Raw genomic sequence first — 20,817 nt, 5'->3', positions numbered from 1 at the left:
AGTTGAAAACCTCCGACAGAGCGGGACTGAACCTGCTAGAGTTGGGGGAGGACTGACGCCTCATGAAATTGGTCTGCCAGGGGAGGAACCACAACCTGAAAACAACCCCTCCCTAGAGTTAGTTTGAGAAATAACCTGTGAAGTTGTTTAACAAGGGCAATGGAACTTCTCAACATTTAGTGATATAAACACAAAAACCCCATCCACTGTGTGAACAACCACGCGAATGCTGAAATGGTGTTGATACAACATGAACTGCAGACATGTCAGGGTAAAGTTTCTGTCTATGGCAGATGTAGCTATCTAAGGGTCTTGTCTGAAACCATCACAGCAGGATCTCAGAACCTCACACAGACACAAGTGACCCTACAGTAGTAGCTTTCTAGGAAAGGAAAACTACTATTATCCCTTTTCTCAAGATGCGGCACTGTGACAGCATGATATACCCATCATCACACGGGGACTTCTAACCTGTCAGCTGGTTCCTAGGAAATGCACATGTTCTTTCTGTTGTATGTGCTATTTTACTTTTTAAAAAGGTAATGTTAATTTTAGTGTTATTAACTAACTTTGACTATTGGTTGGCTTTTGCTGTCTTAAGAAGTTCAGCTTAAAATCTCTTTCTGGGCCAAGAAAACAGACAGAAGCTTTTACTCTGCACTCTGAGATTAAACTCCTTTATTCCTCTTTGCATAAAATTGAAAAAATCTGACCTTCTTTCAGGATCCACCATCCATTCTCCTTCCCACTCCCAGCCCTTTGGGGGTAGAAAGTACTCTCTTTTCAGTTTGATTTTTCCTGTGACATCAGAAAACTTGTGGCGACCAACAAGTCCTGAGGTACCCCACTTTCCAAACAGAAGAGCCTGATTTTCATACTGTTTGGGGAGAAAGAAAAAAAATTAGTACTTAAGGAATAATAAAAAGTTTGGTGGTTTTTTTTTTTTAGGGCTGCTGGTGGTGTTATGTAACTGTTACAATTGAAACATTCTACTATGCGTTTCCTTTTTCCCCCTTCTCTGAAATTATCTCTTCCCACATTACTCTGCGATATCATAATTAATTTCTTTCTTTAATTTTCTTCTATGCTGCCTGGTAAACAGTGATTCCACTGCTTTATAAACTACATGGTCTTCTCAATTTAATGCCACTCTACAACTACAGTCAAACTTCCTCCAAATTAAAGCTTTGTTAAGTAAAATTCCATTACATTATTCAAACAAGTTTCTTCTGTTCCCTAAACACATGATCCTCTCATTCTTTTCCATCTCAAATCTCCTCTTACTTATATTCTTTTCTTTCTTAACATTTGTAAAACTGAATTGTAGTCTTATCATGGAAGCTACCAGAGGCATGATTCTGATGTCAGCCCAGTTTACGTAGTGTACTTCCCCTTATGCTAATGGGATTATTATAGTTTATGATGGCCTTGAGTTTTCTGTTCCTATTCCTGTACAATCGTTGGACTACTGCATGAAGAGCAAAAGCTGAGGTATTCAATAGCCTCTTAAATGCTATACTTAAACAATGGCTTTGAACACCCATTGACTATTTTAAGTGAGTTACTACAGCAGTACTAAATATTTAAGCATAGGTGCAACGGTGACACAAGTGTCTCTAAAAATGTCTTGTTTCATTAGCTATTATACAGATCTTGGATTATATGCACCATTAGGTGACAGGGCATATAAAAGACATCTGTTGCTTACCGTTATCATTAAAAATCTCTATTATATGCTGTGGGACTATTTCAAGCATTTTTATTCCAAATTTGTTATAGCCTTTTGTTTGCAAAATCTACTGGTTTTGACCAGTTTTTCTTGTAACAGTGATTTTCTACTGCTACAAAAGAACCATTATTAAGCAAAAGCACTTGTGTCCAACTATCATTTGTAGAAGTGAAGAAGCAATTAAAATAAAAAGGTTATTCACATGCCAAAACATAATGGTCTAGATCCCAATCTTAATTACAATGATAAAAATCTAAAATAAATGTTTTTGAAATCACTGGAGTTAACCAGATTTTTACCTGATTAACCAGTTCAGAATCTAGTCTGCTGAAGTTCACCTGGCAGGCACAATGGACAATTGTTCATTACCTTGAATGGGGTCTACTTGTTTCAGTATAACAACTACTACTCTCCCTTTCTGCCTGGCATGCCAAAAAAAAAAAAAAAAAAAAAGCTCCAACTTAACTGAATTCCTAACACTCACATCCAAGTTTAAAGCAAGAAAGCAATGATGGACATACCATTTCTGCAAAAACACTGAACGTTCCTTCTGCAAAGCTATTAAACTTCTTTTCAACTGCACTGAGCCCAAGCCAAATGTTAATTCGCAACTCCGCAGGCATTTTGACATCTTTCGTCTTGTCCTGTGGGTACTGGCACACAAACAAAACAAGTTGTTCTTTGTTATGTAGGTTATTGTAGCTTTCAGTAAAATATACACGATAACATGGAGGTATGAGTAATAATACATGATTTATTTATCTCTTCCTGTACTGCACTTCCTCAAAAGGCAGTAATAAATAGTTCAGAAACTGCCTGAGGAGTGTAAATATAATGTAAAAATAGTTTTTACACTGCCTGAAGAGTGTAAAACCCAAACACAGTAACAATAGTATCATCCCTGTTTCTGTATATTCTCTCCCAAGTTTCATGCAGCAATGCATTTTTAATTAGGAAAATAACTTAAAAACTTATCAGGATAATGGAAATGCAGAGGTTAGTCAGAACGGTTCACCACATGTAGAAGTAATGCATCGTAACACGCATGACAAGGGTCTTGCATGGTCTCTTCTCTCAAGTAGCAAGCTAGGACAAGAGGAAATGGCCTCTGGCTGTGCTGGGGGGAGGTTAGGTTGGATATTAGGAAAAATTCTTCACCGAAAGGGTGGTCAAGCATGGGAACAGGCTGCCCAAGGAAGTGGCTGAATCACCATCCCGGGAGGTGTTTAAAAGACATGTAGATGTGGCGTTTAGGGACATGGTTTAGTGGTGGACTTGGCAGTACTAGGTTAACACTTGCACTTGATGATCTTAAAGGTCTTTTCCAGCCTAAATGATTTTATGATTCTAAACAGGCCTGTCTGCATTGAAGTATTGATCAACATAGCTACTGGTACACTGACAAACTCTGTTATTGTTATGTTATTGTTCTACAGTCAGATTGCCTTTTTTCTGCTTCGGTTTATTCCAATTACAGACAATATAAACTTAAATGGAGAAAGGCATTCCTATTAAAGAGTAAGACTCAATGCAGAGAGGCATACTGGGGAACTTCTGGGTGTAGGCATGCTTTATATTATTTGCAGAAAACTTTGAATAGGTTGAATAGGTTGGAACTTCTCCGACTCACACTAATTATTCCCTCTGAAAGTCTCCGTTCATGTCCAACCCCAAAACACCAACCCCGGTAACCCTTTAAAAGTCCTGTCACAATTTTAAGCTCTTCAGAAAAGCCTCAGAGTTAGGGGCTGATGCTAGTTCGAACTGGCTTACGATGAATTTCACATTTTCTGTGACAGGACATGTTGTGATAGGACAAGGGGGAATGGTTTTAAGCTGAAAGAGGATAGATTTAGATTAGATATTAGGAAGAAACTCTTTACTGTGAGGCTGGTGAGGCGCTGCACAGGCTGCCCAGAGCAGCTGTGGGTGCCCCATCCCTGGCAGTGCTCAAGGCCAGGCTGGACGGGGCTGGGAGCACCCTGGTCTAGTGGGAGGTGTCTCTGCCCACGGCAGGGGGTTGGAACTAGATGATCTTTAAGGTCCCTTCAACCCAAACCATTCTATGATCTATGATTTTGAAGAAGCTCTATTCAGTTGACTTTTAATCTGTCCCGAGTTTTGACACCTCATTGTTCATAGTTCATTTGCATGTTTCATGTTCATGTCAGAAGGCATCACAGTTTAGGGAGTTAATTCTTTTTTAAGGGTGGGGGGAAGTACCTTTAAGAAGATCGTTTGGGTCTTTCCACAATATTTACCAGATGATTCGGGGCTCGTTGTGGAATACAGCACTTGGTGTGCAGGAACACGAGCATAAGCCAGTCTTTTCTCCCCTCGGATCATCCATATGATTACATCAGGCATACTGTTTTGTGGCTGTGGATCATTTTGGGGGAAAAAAAAGTTAAGAACAGTAATTAACAGAATGTTAAACTAATTAACGCTTAGACAGCAGAAACAAATTTAGATTTGATTACTTAGAATCAATAATTAACATGAATTTATGATAAATCGAGGAAACTGTGTTACTTTGCAAGTAATGCAATACATAGTTCTGAAACAATCATTAAAAATACCATCGGTATTTGGAAAGCAAGTAAGTTTTATTTAAAAAGAAGCAGTTCCTATATCTTTTGCAAAATCTTTTAGAGATACTCTGTATCTTGATTCCTTTATGGTGACTACAGTGACCGATCCCGAATACTAATGATTTGGATTGGCGTGCTACATACTTAAGTGCTTGCTACCCTTCCGCATTAAGGGTAGATCGTCGTAAGACTTTTAGCAGAGGATGGAAACAGCTTACTATCTTTCTCCAGCTTTGCACACACCTTTATGTGTTAGCTACAAGTCTGCCAGATTAGCTGCTCTCTTTTTTTCAAATTAATAACTTTTCAAAGCAGAAGTGACAAAGAAAAAATAAAACATTTCTACAGTGTTGTGGAAACCAATTATGAGATAACCAAAATGAAAACTTAAGATATTGCTGAAAATTTTAAAAACACGGAAACAAACAAATTTAACTCTTAAGAAGTTGATTGCTATGGCTAATAAGCTGCCGAAGTACAACATATATCCTGCACTCCCTGAACCCCCAATGTGATCTGCAATTCTGGAAGGAAGGAAAGGACAAAATACTGTCACTTTAAACAGAATGCAGTCTATTCTACAAATCACAGCGCGGTTATCCCCCAGCACACGTTCTCAGTGAAGAAGCACACATCCTAATTACAGAGGGGAACATGTTTACTTTCACAGCTTCTACAATTCTATTCTAAGGAGAGTGGATATTGCTTGATCAGCAGTGAATGTCACACCAGTTTGTGTTAGACAGTTATTTCTATACTAACTGAATCTCTGGCATTGTGTAGTACTAACCTCTTCACTCAGCTGCAGTAATTTATCCAACCAATCCTCAATTTCTGTCAGAGTGGCTTTCACATCAGTAGCTTCATTTCTCATCCTCGCTGCTGCTTCTCCAATCTGTTTGAGAGACTTGAGGCGCAGTTTTTCTATCTGAGTGTCAAGGACTGTAATATTAGATTTGCCTTCTATGAGGGGAAATGGTTTACTGAAAAGAGAACATTTATTATGGTTAATAATCTAAGTGGATTTTATGTAGCCACACACTTAACGCAGACATGCATACAGTGGGAACACATTCAGTGCTATTATGTCCTGTGGCTGAAAACCACTAGAATAGTGCTATAGCATCTATGTCGGCAGAGATTTCCACCTAACAAAGTGTTTACAGTAAGCAAGGGAAATGCTGTGCTTACATAACAAGCACCAATGTAGAATTGTTCGAGGTGTATGCTTTAATGTAATTGCTGCTAAGCAAACCAAAGAAAATCCATTTTCCTATAAATTGTCTCAGAATGTACATCTCAAAGATGAAAACAGTGCCTTCAGAGGAAGATTAGGTTCCTTCCCTTCACTGGAAACTCTATACATTCTCAGGAACTCAATAGACAAATACAGCTTGTGTCTATGACTAGGGTAATCTAACCCTCTGGCAAGAAAACACTGAAGAACTCTAAAAGAAATCCATGACACAGAACTTTTGAGTCACCAGAGGGCAGGGTAACTATTCAATGGAACCAAGAAATCCTGTAGATTACAGTAGTGCAGGAAAAATGAACTTTTTTGACTTGGCGGAGGTTTGAGGAAAAGGGAGCTTTTCACAGACCAATGACTATATCCCTTTACAAGGGTTCATGAAGAGGTCTTCAATATGACACTTGGGAAAAAAATAATTTCCAAAGACACTGTCTAGTTTGAAAAGATTGACTCTTCTCTGACCTGTTTTTAATGACAAGCCGTGTGCTTCTAAGGGCTTTGATTCTGCAAAACCTTGATGCTGACTATTGTGCCTTCTACTGTAGTTCATTCTACTAATCTGAATGCAAGTGCTGCCTGCCCTGGGTGCAAGTACTTACACATGAATCAAACGTACCAGATCAAAACTTCCAGAAAGTCGCCTCATTTTAGTTTTAAATAGTGCAGTGAAAACTCTCCCGAACTCCTAACTAATTTAAACATTAGCACTGCAAGGAAAATTGTTCTATGAATTCAATAAAGGCAATTATGTTTTTGACATAGGTTTCATGACCTTGCTGAAAAAAACCGTAAAAAACATTGTATGCTATGAACAACAGGAAACTTGTTTGGCTGATGTATCTAGATGCTATTGCTCCACAACGGTTGGATGACAAGACATTTTATACAATAAAGGACCAAATTAGTAACAGTGCAGATTGAGTGTCAGGAGGACGGGCTGACATAATTGATATAAAACCTGAAGATCCCACACTTACTCGATGGCTCCATGTGCCAATCATTTCCCCTTCACATTTTCCTTTCCTAAGCATGTCAGTTCTTTCTTTCCTTTCTTCCACATCACAGCAGGTATTCTATGAAGTTACTAGTTTATATTTTAATGTAAACTATCTATCACATAGTTCTTTGCTGGTATATATTGATCCCTGCTGTTTGCTTTTTCCTCTGTTGACCTTTCTATCGGCTCTACAGCTTGATGATTTTTTTTCTTTCATTTCACCTTTTCTGTTATTTCTTCTAATGGATAACTGTTCTCTCATTTTCCTTTTCCTGTGCTGTTTCATCAACCACTTCTTTAATGTTTTTCAAGCACCTCTCCCCACACCAGTGTCTCCTTCTATTAATGTCTTTCTCATAAAATTCCTTCCATTCTATTTAGAATATATTCTCCTTCAAAACCCTAAGTGCTGATTCCTATTGCCTTCTCTGAACACTCCCATACATACAGGTGTGTTAACTAAAGGCTTATTTAAAAATACCTTTACAGCCCTTAAGCTCTGGATAGCTTAGAGATTTTGTATTCTGGGCTTACCAGTAAATCACAGAATTTCCTCCCTCTTCAGTTTCAAAAATAACATTGAAACATGGGTAAACAAAAGGTATATGAGGAATTCAAAAGAAGGCAAGATATTAGAAAGGCAGCAGAGATCCACAATTTCACATTTTCAAAACAGTTCTGCCTTAGATTTTTTTAAGAGATGCTGGTTTATTACTGTCAGTGACTAAGATAGAGGAGAATTACAAAACTAGATGGATGACATCATTGGCAATATCCATGCTGGTTTACTACTTTCAGAGACTTCTGGAATTCCAGTTCTCAGGTCAGTTCATAGGGGTAATCAGTTTCAGAGTCCTTAGAATTTGTTTTCTGACTTAGTACAGGCAATAGCAAAGATTCTGAGCAGGCCTAGAATGATAACCTAAGAGATAAAAAAGGTACTTTACCTCACATCATCTGTAAGTTCATCAATCAGCTTCAACCACATCTCAGCTAATTGGTTTTCTGCAATTTTAGCCTGCATTCCTGATTTTAAGGCGGCCAAGTTGGATTGCTGCGTAATTTAAAAGAAAAGGATTTGTACTTATAAACTTCCATTGCAGTTTAAGGTCAATATGAGTTTCAAGACTTTAATCTGATTTATTTGTATGTATAAAGCCCAAACCAACAAAGACTCAGATGTTCAAACTTGCTTCATATTTAACAGGACTATTCCTACATTCTTTCTTACTATATTTAATAACACATGATATTGCATCTAGTTTCCAAAGCAAGTAACCGTTCTACAGACTTAATGCGCCCCTAACCAACACCAAGGACTCCTCCTTCCTGTGGAAATTCTCTGCACATTAAAGCAGAAGTGTGCTGGGCCTTGCCAGAACACAGACCTATTATTAGCAGTGCCATTTGTTAACACCAAGCTATGTTTAATTTGAATAGGAAAAAAAAGAGGGGAAAGTCTCAGAAAACTGTTCCATCATTTGCTCAAAATGTCACTTTTGATTACGCCTGTAAATGAAAAAAGTAAAAATAAAAAGCATATCAGCATAAGAAAGATCTTAAGTGTCTTACCAGTCTTTCTGTCATGTTTAGGATTACATTCACAGGGTCTAATCTATGACTTATGTCCTCCCAAAAGGATGTCAGTGTTACAACTGGCTTTGTGTTTGCCCATGGCAAGTAGTAATAGTAATTACCTGGTGAAACATTTATATGTTAGAGTTAGAATTCATGGCAGGAATACGTACTGCACAAATCGTTGTATTTATTTCATTTAGAACATACAAGCTAGGGCAAACTTTGTACTTTCCAGCCACTGTAGTGTCTGTTGGATGGTGAACTTTTACTTCGAATTGTTTCAAAATCCAATATTTTTTTTTTAATAAATCATCTGTTAACACATTCATTATTCTTTCCCATAACTTAGCAATGTAGATAACACATTAAGTGTATATCTGAAATAAATATTCAAATAATTATTTTCCAGAGTAAACCTGATTATGTCATTTAATACACAAATAAAACCCCTCCTACTGTTTGCAGTTAAATAAATAAAAAAAAAAATTATAGCCAAAATACATTTTCCTGTGATCTAGCTAGGTTCTTTTCTTCTAGGCTGCTAGACAGCTGGTTTAAAATCAAGTTTTTATTTATTTTGAATCATAATGTTCAAAGAATATTTTCCCTATTTAACCCCTAGTTTTTAGATACCTGTAAAATAATGCAATTTTTTTCTTTCCAATTTTCTTGTACACATCTAGTACACAGAAGATTTCACTGAATTCTGCAAAAACTTCTTTAATAACCTCAGAGGGCTTTTGCAGCATGTACTGCACTTCATTGCAAAGCTATGAAGAGCCACATGTTCTTTTCTGTCATGTTTTCGTAAGTTTTTAGTGCAGTTAGGCTGTTATTCCAAAGCTATGAAATAGCACCTTGGAAAGAGAATTGCACATCATTTTATCCCCACACCAGCAGTATCCTTACCATCAAAAACAGCACGACTGTACTGAGTTGTTGATGCCAAAGGTTTACAGGTGGTATCAAACTTGTTGCCGTAATTACCAATGCTAACTTCAAACTGGATAGGCTCACCAGTGTCTTGCAGCATGGTAGCAGAATGAAACACAGCAGCCAAACAGAACTTTCGTCTGCGCTGGTACTTCTACAAGAAGAACCTTTTTAGTTGTGTTTCAGTATTTGTTAAACAGGATCCTCAATTATAAAAAACAATAGCAATTTTATAATGGAAATAATAATTTTAGTATTTTTACTACTTTCTGAGAAGCAACCAAAAAGCTATGATGTGTGTATAATGAATTACTGTATTTGAGATTCTAAAAATGTTTCAAATTAACATTTCATGCTATGAGGGTACGACATTTTTGTAGCCACACCATCAATAGTGACCTCTCTTAACTCTGAGATTCAATTCAGTTGTTTCAATTCTAGTAAGTTAGATCATTCTCCAAAAATAAACAGCCAAGGCACATCTCCATTACCAACACGGACAATAAAACAAGGATTTACCTCAACAACCAGTAAGTCATCGTTAGGAATCATCTCTAACTTTTTATTAACAGGTTTGCTTTCAAGTATTGTAGATAGTTCAACCAGAATTCTCCCTCTATAAGCAACTCCTTCTCCCTGTAACATAATTATACAATGAAGCCAATTTTATGTATTTCTCCTAAAGCAGTACACTCTATCTTTAGCTGTACATGAACCTGGCTTCACTGAAGTGTTCTCAAAACTTCTGCAAGGCATGGATGTACATATTTGAACAAATGAAATAAAGCAGTTGTCTTTAATTAATTATAGAAGTGAAAAATACATGTTTAGAAAAACAAGGAAATAAGAAATAAAAATACATGCAGATAGTGAAAATCACTGAAAACACTGCTGCTCCTTCAAAAAGACATTTAAAACAAAAACAGTTAAGAATGGAAAATACTATCACACTTCCTTATTAATCATAAATATAAAATATTATTAAAAAAAAACACACCAAAGAGAGTGTAATGTGAAACAAACCCCCCACCATTAAAACAAATTCATTCATTGATTAAAAACAATGAACAAAGAAACTGACCTTTCCAAAGTTCAATTCATCATATGGGTCTGGGAATCCAGTATATTCTCTTGGACTTCCATAAAAGTTTAGGTAACAAGGCCCAAATGTTGGTAAAAAGCCAACTTCAGTTTCTCCAGTGTTTACTAACAGAAAACATTACCATTATCTCTTTGTTAATTATCATTCAGAGCCAGAAAAGCAAATAAAATTACTATTAAGCCAGTAGAACAAATGTTAGATATTAGTTAGGTATTAGTTATTAGTAAAGTAAGAACACTTTATTCTCTGGATATACTATATGAATGTTAAGTAATTATATATTATATCAGTGACTGTACTTGTTCCTAACCTCTTCCTTCATTGTACAATACTTACTAGATACTACATTGCAGTAAAAAACTCACAAAATAAACAGAACTTCTGCCTCACTCGAAATACCAGGTTTTTATTTCTGTGAAGAAGTAATACGCTCTTATCTTAACAGAAAACATATTTTCTAGAAATAAACGGAGAAAAAGCAACGTTTGCAATCACTTAAATGCACAGGCTTGTTCTAGCTAAACAGCTACAAAAAAGATGCACACCATAGCGGAAAAAACCCTTACTGCTTACAGCAGAACAGTTAAACCTACTGTTCCAATGTTTAGTGTAATTTTTCTGTGCCTATACTTCAAGGTAAACACAAACTACTGTAACTCTAACTGTAACTGCTGCAGTGCACTGTTTCTCACAAACTCCCTTTTCAGTAAGCTAAAATTCATAAAAGACCATAAGGCTGCAAACTCAGTTAATACCAGTGACAGTAAACCCTGATTTGTATACTACTCTTATTCCATGACTAACAAATTAAAATTTTCCCAATGTCTTAATCTGGCTATAAAAAAATTTAGTAAGGATTTAGACATTTTTGTCAGTTTTAATAGCTAAGCTAGGAAACTGCACACTAAAGCTATTGTTTATTTTCAGATACTTAAGATATCTAAGAACTTGAAAAGTATTTCTATTGCTAATCCCTACTGTCGTAACTTTGTATTTTTGAACAGTGTTCTGTTTTTTAGCAGAAAAATAAATACAGGGAAGCCTTAGTTGTATTACTACTGTTACCTTTTGGGTTTGCATTCGTGCCTTGCAATTTTATTAGATGAATGAGATTATAAAAAACTCTAAAAAAAATTAAATTCTATCCTTAAGGGAGTTGATTCTTCCTTCAGTAACAATCAAATATATACCAAGGCTATTGATTAATAAATTTGATGAGTAGTGCAAAGAGAATTAGAACAAGGTAAGCAGCACATGCAGAAGAATACTCCATAGTTTTGAGCGAACAGGAGAGATTCTGTATTCCTTTCCATCTTGAATCCTAGCTTTTGTCTGTGAACAAATGATCCTGGTATAAAAAACTGAACTGGGCTTCTAAACCTTGCAACATATACCAGTTAGAGTGGTCTGCAGCACAAAGAAGGATGCATTTATCACCAGAAAGTATGGCTGAGATAACAAAGTGAAAATTAATACACCTTGTATCACTTTGGCACTGTGATTACTGAGTGACATGAATAATAAAAATGAATATGATGTCCTGATGTAATTTTCTGTCAGCACAAAATCATATAAAATCTGCAAAATACAAAATAAAGATTTGCAGTTCTCTATTTTGCATTTGGATACTTTCGCATCCTTCCATCTGTATCAGAAACAGATCAGAATTTGAATGAAAAAGAACTCAAGACTCTTGTTGGAATACCACCCAATTTTTTAAAAACTCCAGCACTGAACTGCTCATATCAGATCTCATTAGGACTAGATTTAAGGTACTGATCTGTGTTGAATGAATACATTCACTACTTACTGATGCTAAAAAATGAAACAGAATATAAATTGAAATACAAAACTACACAAAAAAATCTCCTTAACCCAGAATAAAGAGACTATATTTTGTATTTCTTTACATTTAAAATTAAGCTGTTTACATTTAAAAGGCTGATAGTCACATATTGCAGAAAGCCATTAAAAAGTTATTTCAGCCTTTTAACTTATTACTTTGTTAAGAAAGAAAGACTGTAAATGAAGTATTTGTATGAATGAATGTTTGTTACTTCTCAACATCACTCCAGTTGTATTTACTTCTCACTATAAATATTTACCACAAAGTATTTCAAAACTGGATGTCAGGCTAGACAGTTCTGTAAAAAGCCATCTCTTCAGGTTTCAACAGAATCAGATTTCATTTTTCAGATTTTATTTATACAGCTAGCTAAGCATAAGCGCCATTCATTATTTCAGGCAGTTATTTACTTCTGCAGGGCTCCGCAGCTGCAAATATATAGTTGCAATATATATACAAATATAGTTGCAAACTCATAGCTAAGTTAAAAATTGCAAGCCATTGTTAGACTAAGTTTAGACTAGAACTGAAGCAACTGCCTGCTCAACTCTAAAACAGCCTGAAGCACCAGCCGAACAGAAATATTTTCGAACCAGTTCCAGTGCCAAAACTGATTTTTAAAGTTAGTTATGTTTTGATACTCTTTAATAATAACGATGAATTCTTTTAGACAAGTAAATCTTTAAAAATATTTTTTATCGTGATGAGTTTTCTTAGGCAATACTTCTCAGTTTGGGCAATGGAAAGAAAAATCAGTAAGAGACAAAGATATAAACCTTCATATGACGAAGCCCCTGTTCCCGAAGATGAAAATTCTATATTATGAAAAGAGAAGAAGTTACATGACAAGTGACAATAGCATTTTAAAAACAAATACATCACAAAGCAATCCGCTTTTAAAATAAAGTTTAAGGCCTGAGAAAAAATCAAGTTCATGTGGGCTAGAATTTTCCTTCCTGATTAAAATATGACGGTACTCTTGTACAAATTCCAAAGGAGAAAACCCAAACCACGTAGCTGACAAAGTATGTTGTTTTGATGCTTCTGTTTCAACTTTGTATAATTCTCCTCCTCTCCCCCCTCCCCCCCAAATAATAATAAAAAAATTAAAACGCTATTAAAATCCCAAAAGCATTCAAGAAAACCACTACATGTCTGGGCCCATTAGAATATCTTCAGTAAATGAAGCCCATAGACTAGTTCAGTTTCCCCAATCCTTCAGAAGCCAGAAGAGGCTTCAGGCAAGGCATTGACCTGAAGGGAAGGTAATCTGTGATTTTACATGGAAATGGCTATTCCCATGTCAGTACCTTTGTAGAGAGACTATCCAAATAAGATTTTCTCAGTTACTAGGTGCCTGGGTTTGAAGTATAAATGAGCTGTGACTCAGCAGCAGTTCAAGTTACACACTTAAGTGGGTAGTACAAGTGATCTCCAGAGCTGAATTTTCCCCAACAGCCCAGCCCTTCTGTCTTTGATTTCCCATTGCCTTTTTCTGTAACCCTTTCTTTTGCCTCCTGGCAACTCGCCTGGTTGTGTGTGGGGTATGAAAAAGAATGTTTGCACAAGGTCTTACTTCAACACCTGTACTTCTAAGAGGACTGGGTTGTAACTTTGAAGTTATGTGACTGAAAATACTGTTCCACCCAATAAGATAAATAATTGCCTCAAGTCACTACAGGATTTAAGCCACTAATTTTGTTTTTAAACTCCTGACATAGCAACCAAGGACAAACTGGCCTGTCTCAGTCGAGTACATATAACATAGATTTCATAAACACAACAGAAAAAATAGTAATTTAGACTCTTATTGGGGCAACAGTGGGAATGGTTTTGAGCCAGTGTCCTTCAACCTATCATAGATAGCCAAGTGAATAAATGTTAAACCTATTCAGCCATGAACTTTACAATTCTGTATGGAGAACTAATATGCCATACTATGTTCATTAAAAAGAAAACTTTTTTTCTGGCAAATTAACACAGAAACCTTGTCATGGAGCTGGCTGAACTGTATGAAAGATCTTGATATAAAAAAGGAGGAGATTATAGATAAAGATCACAAAGAAATAATCAACAATCATAGTATTATATTAGACCATAAAGGTAACAGATTTTTTAAAAACTTTTCCCAAAATCTTGACACAAAAAATGTTTTATATAATACCGTAAAGAAGAGGTTTATTATAAAGGTATTTTCCACTGGGGACAACATGTTAGGAACTTCATATCCTGCATAACTAAATCTGTTTTCTTGCCGTTAATAGTTGTTTTGTTTTAGTTTTTATGAAATTACATATCCAGTCACCTATACTGATTGAAGCATCGTCTGTGATCATAGCGCTGCAATTCAAACCTTAATTCACTGAAGATGCTAAAACAAGGGTTACTAAGTAGTACTTTGGAGTACTTGTGCAATGAGATGCAGTGCCCATTTCCAGTAAGCTACTGATCAGAGCAGAGGCTGATCCACGTTTCCCAGCGTCTGAAAGCAGCCTAGTAGTGTACAGGAGATGAGCAGGTGGTTCTAGGTAGCTCTGTAGGATAACTGATCGGGCACATTCCCCAGCTTTAGGTTCTCTTCCCAGAGTAAGAACAGACACACATAAGGTGACAAAAGAAGTCTTGTCTGTTACTGCCCAAGATTCTGAAACAGTGACTCTGGGTAAGTTTGCATGTCTTACTTATGATAGATTGTGCTATCACATAGTTTCCTGAATTTGGGAAAGTACTCACAAATTTAAAGTAATTCATTAACTTTGTATATATAACAGGACACTGTATTTTGAATTAGATGCTGCAATTTCCATGATGATGTCATTTAAACACTAGAATTCTAATACGTTACTTCGAAAAGTCCCACAATATACTTTCTAGGAGCATTGTTTGGAAAGCTCCAGAAACAGATAATCTTCTTGCTACAGAATTGAGGAACTATAGGAAAATACACTTTCTCAGAACACTGATCTTTGCTATTACTCATAGCACAAGAGAAGACAGTAAGTTACATACTGCTCAATCAATTACCTTCAACTTCTCCTCCAGAAGAAGCAATTTTTGAGAGACTTAAATATGTTGTTCCTACTACATCATTTTTTGTAAGACGATCCCTACAAAAAGAAAAAAAAGAAAGATTTTATTTAAATATAATGCTGGTCATCCTACACAGAAGCAAGCTATCAGTGACTAAATGCACTCCAGGACTGTATACACACATTTTCTATCACCTGGAATGCTTTAATATTACTGACACAGATGGTAATGGCTAGTTACAAGAGTGGGCTGTGTCATGAAGAAGTCACCTGACTTTTACACTATCACCTAAATAATGATAGTGCTGACCCCACAAAATTAACAATACTCCCATGTTTTACTGATCAAGTCTCTTGTAAAGAGACCATAAAGATACTTAAACACTCGCTTAAATACTCTCATGGACTGTAAAAATACCTGACATCTATAGAACCAAACTTTTCTTCACTTAATATAAATTTACCTTTTCTAGAACTTTAATTAAAATTCATAACTCACCAGTCAACAACTGCAAGTTTTATTTTCTCACACATCGAGGGAAACTGAAAAAAAAGCAAAGCAATTAAATAATCCATTACTTACTTCACCTCTGTTACGTTAATGCTCTGTGTTCCAAAAGGATGGCTGTTTTCTACAGAAACAAGACAAAAGAAATCTGACCTTGATTTGAAGATAAATAATTTGATTCCACTCTGGATTAGCATTTTTCTCGATTATATTTGTGCAAACCTGCAAAAAATGAAATCAACTATAGAGCACATCAAAGATAAAACAGACAAAAAACCCCATATACTAGCTGTGATTTAGGATGAATCATACTGTTTGGTAAGATGAGTGGTAGTAGTTAATGATGAATCCAGAGTAGTTTATGCTGCAATGAGCCATTAGTTTTCAGTTGGTAAATACTGCTAAACTGATCTGCATATGCAGCATTAATGACTACTGGAGAGAAAAAAAAATTTTGAAACCGTGTTTAAACCTGGGACTGCAGTTACCCTACTTGTTATTTCCACTAGCTACAATTTAATGTGCTTTCACACTTGTACTGATATCTTATCACAGCAGGGAATTGATATGAAGAAATGACTTGATTCCAGCTTGCTTTATGCAGATGTCAGAGTAGATGAAGAATATATTCTATATTGTTTGCTAGTCACGTCTACTGAAAATCCTCTATAGTACTGGGTGTGACAACCTGACTATATAACATCATAAAAGGACTGATATTTTTCTTCTTACAAAAAAAATAAATAAATTGGCTAGCAATGAATATAGGTTGTGCAACTGTGCTTCAGCTCAAATTTGGTATTCTAAGGAACACATTAGTAATAAAACGTACAAATGCTGTTAACCTGTCCAGAAAGATCTGTACCATCAGTTACAAAAAGCACTCAGGAAGAACCTGCAGGCAAGCAATCTGGCATGCATCAGTTCCTAGCATTAGTCATACATTCCTTTTATTAGTCATCAGCTTTATACCCATTCTACTGTACCTTGTAGTGTATCCTTATTTTATGCAGTGAACTTTAGGGCTAACCCTTTTTTGATTCCATAATTTCTGTAAACTTAAAAATTTACATTGGTGTATGAAATCTGTTCTCAGGACTACAACTGGAATGCAAAGATTTAAATAGTTACTAAATTACCTTTTTGCCAGCAAAAGAAACTTCTACAAATGGATCTACCAGGTTTTTCTTGTCTGCTTCTCCTCCAAATATTTCCTTGACAGTCTGTGCAAAAGCATCGTCCACTGGAGAGGGGTCAAAGAAGAAATTCAGGTTTATGCTTTTCATTATTATTTCATTTTATTGTATTTATTCAGCCAAAATAATAAATTGCCCACAGCAATCCCATCAAAATCAACCAGCTTACAGATCTAGGTACAGTGAAGTCTAATCTGAGAAGCAAAATTCTGAACAGTTGCTGGTAAAAATGGAGAATTTAGGCTCAGGAGCAATTTCAAGAATACAAATTTTTGAAATATCACAAGGAGTGCTGATTTGCTTCTGAATTTAGAGACATTGTTGTATTTGAAAAAAGTTATGCATATACCTGTAGACACTGTCATTTGTTGTCACAGATACAGGTGAGAAATTGCACTAAGAAGGGATAAAAAGCCAGCTATATTCTATCAGAAAACACATATGCCATATACTGAGAGAAATAGTCTTTGACTTAGCAATATAGAGTTGACAAAAGTAGTATCTCACTAAACAAATTAAGGTCAAACTGCTTACAAGCTCCCCTGCCCTCCAAGGCTGTTTATTTAAGCTTATGGTGCTCAGCTTAAAGCCCACAAACTGCAAGCAGCTTTCTGGTTCTAGTTACTAATTTCCTGTGGCCACTCAGGAGCAGGCTGGTGGCAATACAGATTGCTTTGGCCACCACAGCAGCAGCTGACTGATAGCAGTCTGGTGGCCTTTCCCCCATTGCAAAACAGCTGCAGCTATAAGCACCTATGAAGGATTGATGGGAAGAGGAAGGTGCAGCAGGCCATCAGGCTGTACTACTTATCTACCAGGATCTAAATGGCCCTGGAAAAGAGGGCTGCAGGGAACCAGCTGCCCAATAACCTCTCGAAAGCGGGCAGGGATTGGGATCCAACAGGAAGCTGACACATGCACTGTACAGTTGAGCTAGACCTGCTCAGAACATCCAGTTTATCTGCAGATCAGTTGTACCTGAATGTTGTTACTTGCATGTAACTTCTGCAATTGCAGAACGGCTAATGAAGATGACTCTTTCCCACTACCAGAAGCCATGTGGCCCACTCAGCAACAAATAAACATTACTAATCTAATGGGTAACATGAAATTATCCATTACATGAATTAAGTAGACTTACTGAGCATTACCAAAAGACTTGAAATGGGCTACGAGAGCCATTACAGAATTATTGGCTCAGGTAACAATGTAAAACACTCAAGATGTTTTACCTTCTAGGAATGTTTCTGAACAGCTAACACAAATATTTCTGATGGTAATCAAAGACACCAATGAGCAAGCAGTAACAAGCAACATACTTTGTGGAATGTCCTCAGCTCTGTAGATTTTGAGAAGGAAAGTGACCCATCGAAGTGCAATTCCAGCAGGTAATAACAGATTGCTCTCCACATCATCACTTTCATTATCTCTTTCCCTTTTTTCAACCTGTTGGGAGATACAGTGGTACATAGTATCTGGTATATAAGAAAGGCAAAGCAATGTACAGAATTAAGGTGATAAGTTGAACCAGTGCCCACAACACTCTTCAGGCAGAAGACTTGTCAGTTTCATTAAAAAGAATGAGATTTTATCAAGTTATCAAACCACAAAAATTAATTCTACCTAAATTATTTTACTTAATTTTTATCTCTGAAGCACTTAATTGCAGGATCTGATTATAATCACACTTCTAAAATCACCATCATCTGATGACGATTTTGGCACTCGTACAATGCCATACTTCATGCAATTTTCATACTCATCTCAAGATGAATATTGAAGTAAGACATCTCACTGCAATTAGGAAATGTGTACAACTCTGATATAATTTACCAGAACTTACTGCTTCCTCCTTTCAAAATAAAGGACGACATAAAAGATTTCACCACAAATAACTAGACATATGCTTGTGATTTTAAGAGTCATGAGGATAGCAGAATGGCAGAGTTAACCTGGAACAAGGAGATCTGTGGTTCTGGGGACCATGTTACATTTAACTAAGGAGCAGCAGTATGCAAAAATCTCAGGCAGGAAGAACAGTAGAACTTAAACTACAGACAATGGTCAAGTAAGGAAAACATCACAGAGAAAAGGGCCTGTTTCTGCCTTAGTAGAACAGCAGGCAGTTAACGACTGGATTGTTAAAACTGCCTACTGCTTTCATATGCATCAAATTACTTGTGCCTAAACTTGTCATTACTGATGGGTCTGATTTTCACCTGGCAAATATTTGAAGCTTTCTGGTACTTAGGTTTCTCTGTGGGCTTGTCTACATTACGTAGCAGCAGAGACATTCCTGACTTAGTCCTGGAACTGGTATCAATACGTTGCTCAGCCTCATTAGCCATGCTAAGGAGAATTACATATTAACTTGAATGCAACACCAGGCTAACACATCTCTACTTCTTCCAGGCTGTGAAGAAACATCTACAAATGGTAGATCAACAAAACCAGAGCTTGTCCAGGGATTGCTTTATTGGACAGGATAAAAATACAAGCTTTGAGTTAGCCACTTAATACTGGATGTCCTTGAAACAACTTGTAAACCTTGTCTTACTTTTAAATACTGCACGCAGAGAATTATACAGCGTTCAAAAAAATGTTGGGGGCACATGCACAAATATCTGTGGGGTGGAGAAGGGAAGAAAAACATTTAAATGAAACTTACTGGTGGTTCATCTCCAGTTCCCAGGACAAACATGCTGACTTTCATATACCCTTTAGCTCCTGAATTCGTATCTTCAGGATCACTCAGCAAAAGCCATTTTCTCATGACTGCATGGCCTAAAGAAACACCACCACCCACACCCAACAATATCCATTACCAAATGGTAGAAATAATAAAATAGAAGTCAACAGTTCCAAAAGTATGCTTTATCCTAAACCTAATTATTTTAAATTCTGTCCTAGACAGGTCTCAATAGTGCCATTCAAAACAAGAAATGTAGTGGTGTTAAAATGTTGTGGCATACTAATTCAAGGACATAATTAACAGGCGTTTTCTGCATTATTTTTTATGTTAGGTCTTTGATACCAAAATTAACATCCAAATTTTAGGTGCTTGTACTTCATCCTAGAACCACTGAAAGGAGTTATATATTGGTGGATTTTTTTTTTTAATTTAATACTTAAAGCAGCAATCTCAAATAACTTTCCATTAAATTTCCTCTTTTACTTTAAAAATTTAATGAAATGTTTGAACTTGCAAGTTTCAAGTCAGTACAGAAGCTCTGAAGTAACTGGTACTTACCAGGCTCATCATAAACATAGCCAATGTCAATCTGAAATAAAGACCAAAAGTATTATTTCCGAAAAAAATACCAAAACAGAAAAATGCTAGGGAAACTCCCCTCAAGTTTTTCATGAGTACTACTACATTGCCCTCTTGTCACAAACAAAAGAAAGTTTACATAGGATATTCTTGGGAGGAGAAATAAAAAATGCCTTACATTGAAAAGTGAGGAGTTTTGAACGCATACAGCAACCAAGAGGAAAATGCAAGAAAAGATGTAGCAGAACTAACAGCTGTAGTTACTTTCTTGTTTCCTCAGATCCCCAGCTTTTTCATTTACCAGAGACAGAAGATGGGGTTAGCTTACTGCCTCTTGAATTCCCTGTTTCCCCCACTATTTAATGTTCAGACAGGCTTTTCAGAACTCTTGTTTCTACTTCCTGCTCAACATCTCATCCTCCAGTTCCAGAAATGAAGCTTATTTTTTTAATGAATAATTTCCTTTTACGAAGATGATGGAACATTTTTTCCCTTCACTGTCAAATCTGGACAAGATTGCACATGTACCACAACTGTATTCATTGTTTTCATTGATTTCAAACATGTTCAGGAAGGTAAGTATGTTTGCACATTGCAATTTGGGCTAGTATTCGTGGCAGGTAAAGTCTGAGAGGGTGACTTTCTAGAGAGAATTACCCTTGGGGTTTTCCTCTGGAATGTGTGCCTGTAGGAACAGAAAGCAGCTGAACAACATGCTGTCACCTGCTTAGTGAATGATCAATCCTCCACAAAGCAATATACCACTGTCTGAATCACTAGAATTT

At 36.4% G+C, this 20,817-nt stretch overlaps 1 protein-coding gene across 3 annotated transcripts in view; it reads right to left on the bottom strand.

Moving 5' to 3' along the window:
• The window catches only part of MYOF (myoferlin), a 72,138-nt gene that overhangs the window by 26,543 nt on the left and 24,778 nt on the right, over nt 1–20,817 (bottom strand). For all 3 annotated transcript variants that reach the window (XM_037400130.1, XM_037400128.1, XM_037400129.1), the window contains exons 10-26: nt 20,012–20,042; nt 19,430–19,545; nt 18,081–18,207; nt 16,705–16,808; nt 15,719–15,787; nt 15,557–15,600; nt 15,053–15,135; nt 12,805–12,843; nt 10,162–10,286; nt 9,600–9,716; nt 9,057–9,234; nt 8,142–8,266; nt 7,517–7,623; nt 5,111–5,303; nt 3,953–4,108; nt 2,251–2,382; nt 714–877 (exon numbers count right to left, since the gene is read on the bottom strand). In XM_037400130.1, the coding sequence (XP_037256027.1) occupies nt 714–877; nt 2,251–2,382; nt 3,953–4,108; nt 5,111–5,303; nt 7,517–7,623; nt 8,142–8,266; nt 9,057–9,234; nt 9,600–9,716; nt 10,162–10,286; nt 12,805–12,843; nt 15,053–15,135; nt 15,557–15,600; nt 15,719–15,787; nt 16,705–16,808; nt 18,081–18,207; nt 19,430–19,545; nt 20,012–20,042 (1,910 nt within the window). The remainder of the gene's footprint in view (nt 1–713; nt 878–2,250; nt 2,383–3,952; nt 4,109–5,110; nt 5,304–7,516; nt 7,624–8,141; nt 8,267–9,056; nt 9,235–9,599; nt 9,717–10,161; nt 10,287–12,804; nt 12,844–15,052; nt 15,136–15,556; nt 15,601–15,718; nt 15,788–16,704; nt 16,809–18,080; nt 18,208–19,429; nt 19,546–20,011; nt 20,043–20,817) is intronic.

The sequence above is a fragment of the Falco rusticolus genome, chromosome 9, assembly GCF_015220075.1.
Source record: "Falco rusticolus isolate bFalRus1 chromosome 9, bFalRus1.pri, whole genome shotgun sequence".
In the NCBI taxonomy this organism is placed as follows: domain Eukaryota; kingdom Metazoa; phylum Chordata; class Aves; order Falconiformes; family Falconidae; genus Falco; species Falco rusticolus.
The sequence above is the reverse complement of the archived record's forward strand: the minus strand, read 5'-3'. Positions and strand labels throughout refer to the sequence as shown.